This window comes from Nycticebus coucang, chromosome 2 (assembly GCF_027406575.1).
Source record: "Nycticebus coucang isolate mNycCou1 chromosome 2, mNycCou1.pri, whole genome shotgun sequence".
In the NCBI taxonomy this organism is placed as follows: Eukaryota; Metazoa; Chordata; class Mammalia; order Primates; family Lorisidae; genus Nycticebus; species Nycticebus coucang.
In genome coordinates, this window is record NC_069781.1 from 145,206,055 (window position 1) to 145,218,293 (window position 12,239).

The 12,239-nt window shown below is 41.0% G+C and overlaps 1 protein-coding gene across 1 annotated transcript in view; it reads right to left on the reverse strand.

The window, feature by feature from the left end:
* The window catches only part of SHCBP1 (SHC binding and spindle associated 1), a 92,676-nt gene that overhangs the window by 20,499 nt on the left and 59,938 nt on the right, over positions 1-12,239 (reverse strand). Inside the window, exon 10 of the mRNA XM_053582073.1 lies at positions 2,140-2,271. Coding sequence (XP_053438048.1) covers positions 2,140-2,271 — 132 coding nt within the window. The remainder of the gene's footprint in view (positions 1-2,139; positions 2,272-12,239) is intronic.

The window sequence follows — 12,239 nt, forward strand, 5'->3', positions numbered from 1 at the left end:
AGCCTCCCACAGTGTTGGGATTACAGGCGTGAGCCACCGCGCCCGGCAATACAAATGTTCTTAATGGCATCTAGACTGGTGATCTTTTCTAGAAGGTTTTCAATTGACTTTGCTCAGATCTATCAGGGAAGTCACTATCTAGAGCAGCCACCGCCTTATGAAGTCTATTTCTTAAGTAATAAGACTGGAGAGCTAAGTTACTCTTTGACCTATGGGCTGCAGAATAAATGCTGTATTGGAAACAATGCTGTGTTTCCAGTTTTTGAAACAATATGAACGCGTCTACTTGTACATCTCCTTCATAGCTCTTGGGTGATTAGGTGCTTTGTCAATCAGCCTCCTGAAAGGAATCCTTTCTTCCAAGCAGAAGGTCTCAACAGTAAACCCTCCAGTAAACCGTCCTACAAACAGAGGTGTTGTGATCCAGGTTTTAGAGAGCACAGGCAGAGTAGATTTAGCATAATTCTTAAGGGCTCTAGGATTTGGGAAATGGCATATGAGCAATGGCATCAACTTAAAGCCACAGGTGCATTAGGCCCTAATAAGAGATTCAGTCCGTCCTTTGAAGCCAGGCATTGATGTCTCTATTGCTATGAAAGTCTTAGATGATATCTTCTTCTAATATAAGGCTGCTGCATTTATATAAAAAAATCTGTTGTTGGCTCGGCACCTGTCGCTCAGCGGCTAGGGCCCCAGCCCACAGCTGGTGGGTTTGAATCTAGCCCGGGCCTGCCAAACAATGACAACTACAACCAAAAAGTAGCCGGGTGTTGTGGTGGGCACCTATAGTCCCAGCTACTTGGGAGGCTGAGGCAAGGGAATCGCTTAAGCCCAAGAGTTTGAGGTTGCTGTGAGCTATGATGTCATAGCACTCTACCCAGGGCGATATATAGCTTGAGACTGTCTCAAAAAAAAAAAAAAAAAAAATCTGTTGTTTATAGCATATTTATCTCCATTAGTCATCTTAGCATGTTTATGTTATAGAGATGGCTTCTTTCTTTAAATCTCTTGAAGCAACCTCTGCTGGCTCCAAACTTTTCTTCTGTAGCTTCCTCACTTCCCTCAGCCTTTAGAGAATTGAAGAAAAGTAGGGTCTTGCTCTGAATTAAGAGAATGTTGTGGCCGGTTGACTCTTCTAGCGAAACCACAACTTTCTCCCTATCAATGATAAGGCTGTTTTATTTTCTTATCATTCAAGTGTTGACTCAACAAGCACTTTTAATTTCCCTCAAGAACTTTCAAGAGGTCTAACCTCCAGTCTGCCTCAGCTTGGGACATGCTTCCTCACTAAGTTTAATTATTTCCAGCTTTGTTTTTTTTGTTTTTGAGGTGGAGTCTCACTTTGTCACCCTCAGTAGAGTGCCATGCCATCACAGCTCACAGCAACCTCAAACTCTTGGACTTAAGCAACCCTCTTGCCTCAGCCTCCCAAGTAGCTGGGACTACAGGAGCCTGCCACAATGCCCGGCTTTTTTTTGTTGCAGTTGTCATTGCTGTTTAGTTGGCCCAGGCCGGGTTCGAACCAGCAGCCTCAATGTATGTGGTCAGCACCGTAACCACTGTACTGCGGGTGCTGAGTAGAATTATTTCCAGTTTTTGATTTAACCTGAGGGTTGTGCAAACCTTTCATTCATTTGAACTCTCAGAAGCCACTGGATAGTTGTTATTGATGGGCCTAATTCCAATATTGTTGTGATTCAGGGAATAGGAAGGCCAGAGGAGGAGAGGGGCAGGGGACTGAGACTAGGAGGAGCAGTCAGAACACACACTATTGATGACTAGGTTCACCATCTTAAATGGATGCAGCTCACAGTGCTCCAAAACAATTCCAGTAGTAATAGTAAAGATCACAGATCAGCATAACAGATGTAATTTAAAAGTCTGACATGCTGTAATAATTACGAAAATGGAACACACAGACACCAAGTGAGCATGTGCTGCTGGAAAATGGTATCAATACACTTGCTTGAAGCAAGATTGCCCCAAACCTTGAATTTATGAAAAACTCAGTATCTTTGTAGTAAAACAATGTATTACTGTACTCATGAGTGGTATTTCATTAAATTCTATCTTCCATAGAAGGTAAAGTTTTCCTTCAAAGATTAGGACAAATCAAACACCAAATGTTCAGATACTTACTTAAGATTCCTTCTACAGCGTCATGCTGAACAAATTTTATGCATGAGATTTTAATATCTGCACCTGTGCAATCCACAAAAGTGTCACCTTTGCCCCTCTTTTCTATCACAATATCATCCGGTAGACCATATCCTAAGGAAGGAAACAAGAAAACTTAAGATGTATGAGAAATGTCTAAACACAAAAATGCTAAAACAGAAACCTCTAGTTCAAATGAATCCAAACAATAATTTAAGACTAGTCAATCCAGTTACATTTAAAGAAAATTTAATTCCCTCTCCACATAACCTGTTTAATTTAAACCAGAGAATTCACTTTTTTTTTTTTTTGCAGTTTTTGGCCGGAGCTGGTTTGAACCCACCACCTCCAGCATATGGGGCCGGCGCCCTACTCCTTTGAGCCACAGGCGCAGCCCAGAATTCAATTTTTAACACTATGAACCCCCCAACTAGTCCCCATATCAGGAAGATTACCCTATCATCCATCTCAGACCAGCTCAGCACTAAATTCACTCATAAAATTGCTACAAAACCAAAAAATAATAATAATCCTAAGAACTTAGGAGGTGGGTCAAAGGGCTTCTAAGCATTCAGCCCTTTTTTAAGTTTTTTCTAACTCTAAGATTCTGATTCTATCCTTATTTAACAAATGGTGCTAGAAGAACTGGTTATCCACATGCAGAAGACTAAAACTGGACCCACACCTCTCACCATTGACAAAAATTGATTCTCAGATAAAAGATTTAAATCTAAGACACAAAACAATAACAAGTCTAGAAGAGAGTGTGGGGAAAACACTTGAAGATACTGGCCTGGGAAAAAACTTTGTGATGAAGACCCCCCCATAGCAATTGCAGCAACACCAAAAATAACTGGGATTTGATCAAGCTAAAAAGTTTTTTGCACAGCTAAGGATACCACAAACAGAGCAAAAAGACAGCTTCAGAATGGGAGAAGATTTTTGCATGTCATGAACCTGACAAAGTCTGGTAACTGGAATCTATAGAGAATTCAAATTAAACAATAAGAAAAGTGCAAACAACCCTCTAAGTGGGAAAGAGATTTGAACAGAAACATCTCCTAGGATGACAGACAAATGGCCAACAAACACATGAAAAAATGTTCATCTTCCTTAATTATCAGAGAAATGCAAATTAAAATCACTCTAAGATATCACCTAATCCCAGCAAGATTAGCCCCCATCACAAAGTCCCAAAACACCAGATGCTGGCATGGATGTGCAGAGAAGAGAAAACTTCTACACTGCTGGTGGGAGTGCAAACTAATACAGCCTTTTTGGAGAGAAGTATGGAGAATCCTCAAAGATCTAAACGTACACCTTGACCCTGCAATCCTATGACTAGGTAAATCATTTTACTACAAAGACATTTGCACTAGAATGTTTTTTGGGGCTCAGTTCATAATTGCCAAGTCGTAGAAGCAACCTAAGTGCCCATCAACCCAAGAATGGATCAACAAACTGTGGTATATGTATACCATGGAATACTATTCAGCCATTAAATTAGATGGAGACTTTACATCTTTTCATATTTACCTGGATGAAGCTGAAATGAATTCTTCTTAGTAAAGTACCATGGGAATGAAAAAATTAATATCCAATGTACTCCATACAAACATAAAATCAATATATAAACAATTACATGCTCATAAGAACAATAAAACACTAATATAGGAAGTTGGGAGTGGGGAGGATGTTTGGCAGAAGGAGGGAGGACAGTAGGCAGGATCTCACCCAGTATGCACATTGTGAGGGTGTGTAACACGCCCCCCCCAGGTGAGGGGCTCTTCTAAAAATGGAACTTTACCCTGGAAGTGAGAAAAATGGAACCTAAAAATTGTACCCTGGAGAGAGATTAAAGATAGTGGCCGAGTAACAGCTTCCCTGTAACTGGGAACAGCAAGTCTGGGGAGACAAGACTCCAGGCATCCCTGGCCAGTGGGATCTGCCTATAATCATCCCTTTGAGGATACAGGGAGCCAGCAAGGGACTTCTGGACCCCAAGAGGAGGACAAAAACAGTGGAAAACTGGCAAGTGGTTGCGTGTGTTCCATCGACCTAATCACGCCAGCAACCGTAAGTACAAGCAGCAGTGAGACGGCAAACCGGAAAGGCCTTACGTGTGAACTGTTTTGGTGTTCTTGGACTTGGCACTCAGTTGAACTGCCTTGGGGAGAGGTTGAGCAGGAGTGTGGAGAATTTGGGCATTGTCTGGGGCCACAGACTGAGCCACTGAGCTGGGTGCAGGAAGCCATTGCAAAAGAACTGCCCCAGCAAGCTCCGCCTTCAGGGTCTCAGAAAAAGGATTGGGCGGGTCAAAGTAACCTACTGACAGAGCAGCCTAAAGGCAGTGGCTGAGCTGCCTTACAGCCTTAATCCTTAGGGGCAGAGTGAGACAGTTTTGGCACACTGGAGCCTTGGGCTGTTGGCCTGGGTAGAGTGCCGTGACGCCACAGCTCATAGCAAGCTCAAACTCCCGGGCTTGGCGCCGCCCAGACCTCCATAAGAGCTGTGCAGCGACCCCCGACAGGTGACGCGCACCCACCGGGCCTCCATACTCCCTGACCAGGAACTGCGGGAGCCATACAACCCTGCGTCCTCCCTCCTGTGTCCTCCCAGCTACCACACTAGCCCGTTCATCTGGCCAGAGACTCTGGTAGCTGCGTGCCCTTTGGAGCCCTCCCTGCCTCTGCGCAGAGCTCTAATCCTGGCCAGAGACTGCTGGAGCCTTGGGCAATCTGTGCCAAAGTCACTGGGCGCCTGGCACTCCCACAACCGTGAGCACCACCCCCAGCCCTGTTGCTGGATCTGGGTGTGTCACAAACTGGAGCTGCTTCCACAACCAGAACTCCCTAGCTAGAGCAGCCCCAGAGGAACTACACAGGGTCACTCCCTACAAAGATCCAGCAACAATAGAGTGATCCCTCTGGGGTCTAATCTTGGAGAGACACCTCCCCAACTCTGAGGACAGCCGGAGGGAACAGTGAAAAACAATCATCAGGCGAAATCAACAGAAAAACTCTGGCAATATGAATAATCAGAGTAGATCAACTCCCCCAAGGATCAATGGGGCAGAAACAGCACAAGACCCCATGCACAAACAAATAGCTGAGATGTCAGAAATTGAATTCAGGATGTGGATAGCAAATAAGATCAAATTAGAATTCTAAAAGTTATCTCAAGAACTCAACGGATTCAAAGACCAAATGACCAAAGAATTTGACACGTTGAGAAAAGAAGTTACATCCCTCAAAGATCTGAGAAACACAGTAGAATCCCTCAGTAACAGAATGGAGTAAGCAGAAGAAAGGATTTCTGACATTGAAGACAAACCTTTCGAACGCTTGCAAACCCCCAAAGAAGAAGAGAAATGGAGAGCAAAAACAGACCACTCTCTCAGAGAGCTCTCGGATAATTTGAAGAAAACCAATATTCGTCTTATAGGGATCCCCGAAAGTGACGAAGTGGCTTCACAAGGCACAGAGTCTCTTCTCCATGAGATTATGAAGGAGAACTTTCCAGACATGCCAAGAGATTCCAAAATTCGGATAGCAGACAGTTTCAGAACTCCAGTACAACTCAACCCAAATAAGACATCCCCTAGACACATCATAATCAATTTCACTAAAGTTAATATGAAGGAGAAAATTCTGAAAGCTGCCAGACTAAAGAAAACCATTACCCACAAGGGGAAGAATATCAGAATAACTGCAGATCTCTCTGCTGAAACCTTTCAAGCTAGAAGAGAAGGGTCATCAACTTTTAATCTCCTAAAACAAAATAACTTTCAACCCAGGATCCTGTACCCAGCTAAACTGAGCTTCATTTATGACGGGGAAATTAAATACTTCAACGACATTCACATGTTAAAGAAATTTGCCACAACTAAACCAGCTCTCCAGCACATTCTTAGACCTATCCTCCATAAAGACCAGCGTAATTCTCCACCACAAAAGTAAACCCACCCAAAAAAATTTTTGATGAAATTCCAACTTCCACAGTTGCACAAGGATTAAAAATGTCCACCGGTCTCTCCAAAGGCTTATCAATACTCTCAATTAATGTGAATGGTTTAAATTGTCCTCTAAAGAGGCATAGGTTGGCACTCTGGATACTAAACCTCAAGTAAGATATCTGCTGCATCCAAGAATCGCATCTTACATTAAAATACAGATATAGACACAAGGTGAAGGGATGGTCATCTACATTCCAGGCAAATGGAAAGCAGAAAAAAGCAGGTGTTGCAATCCTGTTCGCAGACGCAATAGCCTTTAAACCAACCAAAATAATTAAGGATAAGGATGGACACTTCATATTTGTTAAAGGTAATACTCAATATGATGAGATCTCTATCATTAATATTTATGCACCCAACCACAACGCACCTCAATTTATTAGAGAAATTCTAACAGACATGAGCAACTCGATTTCCTCCACTTCCACAGTAGTTGGAGATTTTAACACCCCTTTAGCAGTCCTGGATAGATCCTCCAAAAAGAAGCTAAGCAAACAAATTTTAGATTTAAATTCAACCATTCAACATCTGGACTTAACAGACATCTACAGAACATTTCATCCCAAAAAAACTGAATACACATTCTTCTCATCAGCCCGTGGAAGATACTCCAAAATCGACCACATCCTAGCCCACAAATCTAACCTCAGCAATTTAAAAAAAATAGAAATTATTCCTTGCATCTTCTCAGACCATCATGAAATAAAAGTTAAACTAAATAACAACAGGAACCTGCATACCCATACAAGAACATGGAACCTAAACAACCTTATGTTGAAGAATACATGGGTTATAGATGAGATTCAGAAGGAAATCACCATATTTTTGGAACAAAACAACAATCAAGACACAAATTAGCAGAACGTCTGGGATACTGCAAAGGCAGACCTAAGAGAGAAATTTATAGCACTGCAAGCCTTCCTCAAGAAAACGGAAAGAGAGGAAGACAATAACTTAATGGAACATCTCAAGCAACTAGAGAAAGAACACTTCAACCCCAAACACAGCAGAAGAAAAGAAATAACCAAAATCAGAGCAGAATTAAAAGAAATTGAAACCAAAAGAATTATACAACAGATCAATAAATCCAAAAGCTGGTTTTTTGAAAAGATCAATAAAATAGATAAACCTTTGGCAAACCTAACCAGGAAAAAAGGAGTAAAATCTCTAATTTAATCAACCAGAAATGGTAATGATGAAATAACAACAGACCCCTCAGAAATTCAAAAAATCCTTAACGGATACCACAAAAATCTCTACTCTCACAAATATGAAAATCTGAAAGAAATCGACCAATACCTGGAAGCACGCCACCTACCAAGACTTAGCCAGAACGAAGTGCAAATGTTGAACAGGCCTATATCAAGTTCTGAAATAGCATCAGCTATACAAAATCTCCCTAAAAAGAAAAGCCCAGGACCAGATGGCTTTACGTCAGAATTCGACCAAACATTTGAAGAAGAACTAGTACCTATACTACTAAACCTCTTCCAAAATATAGAAAAAAAAGGAATATTACCCAGCACATTCTACGAAGCAAATATCACCTTGATCCCCAAAGGAGGGAAAGACCCAACAAGAAAAGAAAATTATAGACCAATATCACTAATGAATATTGATGCTAAAATACTAAATAAGATCCTAACAAACAGAATCCAACAACACATCAAAAAAATTATACACCATGATGAATCGGATTTATCCCAGGGTCTCAAGGCTGGTTCAATATATGTAAATCTATAAATGTAATTCAACACATAAATAAACTTAAAAATAAAGACCATATGATTCTTTCAATTGATGCAGAAAAAGCTTTTGATAATATCCAGCATCCCTTCATGATCAGAGCACTTAAGAAAATTGGTATAGAAGGGACATTTCTTAAACTAATAGAGGCCATCTACAGCAAACCCACAGCCAATATCATATTGATTGGAGTTAAACTGAAATCATTTCCACTTAGATCAGGCACCAGATAAGGTTGTCCATTGTCTCCACTGCTCTTTAACATTGTAATGGAAGTTTTAGCCATTGCAATTAGGGAAGAAAAGGCGATCAAGAGTATCCAGATAGGGTCAGAAGAGATCAAACTTTCACTCTTCGCAGATGATATGATCGTGAAAAACACTAGGGATTCTACTACAAAACTTTTAGAAGTGATCAAGGAATATACAAATGTCTCAGGCTACAAAATCAACACCCATAAATCTGTAGCCTTTATATATACCAACAATAACCAAGCCGAACAAACAGTCAAGGACTCTATTCCTTTCACAGTAGTGCCAAAGAAGATGAAATATTTGGGAATATACCTAACAAAGTACGTGAAAGATCTCTACAAAGAGAACTATGAAACTCTAAGAACAGAAATACCCGAAGATGTTAACAGATGGAAAAACATACCATGCTCATGGCTGGGAAGAATCAACATTGATTAAATGTCCATACTGCTCAAAGCAATATATAATTTTAATGCAATTCCTATTAAAGCTCCATTGTCATACTTTAAAGATCTTGAAAAAATAATACTTCATTTTATATGGAATCAGAAAAAACCTCGAATAGCCAAAACATTACTGAGCAATAAAAACAAAGCAGGAGGAATCATACTACCACACCGGAGACTGTACTATAAATACATAGTGATCAAAACAGCATGGTACTGGCACAAAAGCAGAGAAGTAGATGTTTGGAACAGAATAGAGAACCAAGAGATGGATCCGGCTACTTACCGTTATTTGATCTTTGACAAGCCAATTAAAAACATTCAGTGAGGAAAAGATTCCCTATTTAACAAATGGTGCTGGGTAAACTGGCTGGCAACCTGTAGAAGATTGAAACTGGACCCACACCTTTCACCATTAACTAAGATAGACTCTCACTGGATAAAAGATTTAAACTTAAGACATGAAACTATAAAAATACTTGAAGAAAGTGCAGGGAAAACTCTTGAAGGAATCGGCCTGGGTGAATATTTCATGAGGAGGACTTCCCAGGCAATTGAAGCAGCATCAAAAATACACTACTGGGACCTGATCAAACTAAAAAGCTTCTGTACAGCCAAGAACATAGTGAGTAAAGCAAGCAGACAGCCCTCAGAATGCGAGAAAATATTTGCAGTTTATACCTCTGATAAAGGTATAAACCAGAATCCACAGAGAACTCTAACGTATGAACAAGAAAAGAACACGTGACCCCATCTCAGGGTGGGCAAGGGACTTGAAGAGAAACCTCTCTAAAGAAGACAGACGCACGATCTACAAACACATGAAAAAGAGCTCCTCATCCTTAATCATCAGAGAAATGCAAATCAAAACTACTCTGAGATATCACCTAACCCCTGTAAGAGTAGCCCACATAACAAAATCCCAAAACCAGAAATGTTGGCGTGGATGTGGAGGAAAGGGCACACTTCTACACTGCTGGTGGGAATGCCCACTAATACGTTCCTTCTGGAAGGATGTTTGGAGAATACTTAGAGACCTAAAAATAGACCTGCCATTCGATCCTATAATTCCTTTATTAGGTTTATACCCAAAAGACCAAAAATCACAATATAACAAAGACATCTGTACCAGAATGTTTATTGCAGCCCAATTCATAATGGCTAAGTCATGGAGGAAGCCCAAGTGCCCATCGACCCACGAATCGACTAGCAAATTGTGGTACTTGTATACCATGGAATACTATGCAGCCTTAAAGAAAGATGGAGACTTTACCTCTTTCATGTTTACATGGATGGAGCTGGAACATATTCTTCTTAGCAAAGTATCTCAGGAATGGAAGAAAAAGTATCCAATGTACTCAGCCCTACTATGAAGCTAAATTATAGCTTTCACATGAAGACTATAACCCAACTATAGCACAAGACTATGGGGAAAGGCCAAGGAAGGGGAAGGGAGGGGGAAGGTTTTGGTGGAGGGAGGGTAATGGGTGGGGCCACATCTATGGTGCATCTTACAATGGGTACAGGCGATTGCACTAATGTACACAGCTATGATTTAACAATAAAAAAAAAGAAAAAGAAAAATTGTACACTCATATTAATTTAATAAAAATAAATTAAGAGATTCTGATTCTAATATAAATTATATTAGAATGAACCTAAGCATTTCTCAAGATTATCTAATTTAATTTTAATAGTCTCTTAAATAAAGTGACTTAAAACAGTTGTAACTACTAGAAAAAATGGACTACCCTGTTAAGCAATAAAAAACATCAGATCTTGGCTGGCTTAGTAGTTCACACTTAGAATCCTAGCACTCTAAGAGGTGCAGGGGGAAGGATCACTTGAGGCCAGAAATTTGTTAGATCTTGTCACTACCAAAAAAAAGAAACATTAGCCTGTCATTGTGATATGCACCTGTAGTCCCAGCTACTGGGAGGTTAAGGCAGGCTTAGATCCAGGACTTTGAGATTGCAGTGAGTTATAAGAACACCACTGTACTCTAACCCAGGCAACAGAGTGAGACCCTGGTCTAAAAAAAAAAAAAAAAAAAAATCAGGGAGACACAGAGCAAGATGGCGGCCAAGTAACAGCTTCCTTGCATCTGGGAACCATGAGTCTGGGGAGATAACACTCCAGACATCTCTGGCTGCTGGAATCTGCCTATAATCATCCCTCTGAGCATACAGGGAGTCAGTGAGAGACTTCTGGACCCCAAGAGGAGGACAAAAAAAGTGGAAAACTGACAACTAATCATGTGTGTTCAATCGGTCTAATCCCGCTGACAGCTGTAAGTGCAGTAGCAGCGATACTGCAAACCAGAAAGGCCTTACCTGTGAACTGTTTTGGTGTTTTTGGAGTTGGCACTCAGTTGAACTGCCTTGGGGAGAGCTTGAGTGGGAGTGCGGAGAACTTTGGGCATTCTCTGGGACCCCAGACTGAGCCGCTGAGCCAGACAGACAAAGCTAATACTGTTTGGCTGTGGGCCACAGGGAGCCATTGTGAGAGAACTGCCCCAACAAGGTCCGCCCTAGGGTTTGCAGAGCAAGGATCGGGTGGGAACTAGTAACCTAGTAACTGAGGAGCCTAAAGGCGGGGTCTGAGCTGCCTTACAGCCCTAACCCTCAGGGGCAGAGTGAGACCGGTTTTGGCACACTGGGTAAGTGGATAGCCACTTCACTAGTGATTCCAGCGACAAGCATGTTCCTGGGAAAGCTTCTGCTTACCAAGTTTAGAAGCTTAAAGTGCCTTTTAAGAGGGCTGAAGAGAGACTTAGGGTATCTACCGTGTGGGGTTTGAGAAATCAGAAGAGGCCTCCAGTCGTATAAGCATTCTAATTAACATCTCATACCCTAGAAGACCACCTGTTACCCAGACAATATTCAACAAGATATATATACTGCTTTGGTTTTGGTCGTTTTTTTTTTGTTTCTCTGTTTGTTTTTTGTTAATTTTGATGTTGTTGTTGTTTTGTTTTTTAATTTCAACATTTTCCGCACAGATTTTTTCTTTTCTTTCACCTGTTTTCTAGAATAAATACAATTTCCCATTGATGCCTTTTTCAATAACTAGAACTTCATTTTTGCTAGTGTTTCTACCCCTATTATTTGGTTTTTCACCTAATTTTATTCCATAAAGTTTCTGTTTGCTTGTTTTGGTTTGATTTATAGCATTTTTGTCTTTCCTCTCTACTTGGTGGAGGTGGGGTACTGTGTCTGATCAGGTTAGCAAAGGGTTGCTGACCTCAAGGGAACCACCCAACCAGAAACCCCCAGAGGCTGGGGTTTTTTAAGGTTGTGTCAAAGTACCCTACTATACACCTATATTGCTGTCTCCCTCTTTCTGTGCCTCTCTTCTTTTTGTCAATATTCCTTTTACTCATCTCCTCTCCTTTATCTATTTTCTTTTCATTCTTTCCTTCTTTCTTTCATCCCTTCTTGCTTTTCAACCTTCTCATCCTCTAGTCCTATACCAAAAGGACTCATCGAAACCTTAGTCCACAGGCACAGGAAATAAAGAACAAGAGGAAATGAAAGGAAAATTAGGGCAAGGAAACAGATACAAGAAATCACTCATGATGAAGAATCAGCAGAAAACTCCAGGCAACATGAAGAACCAGTC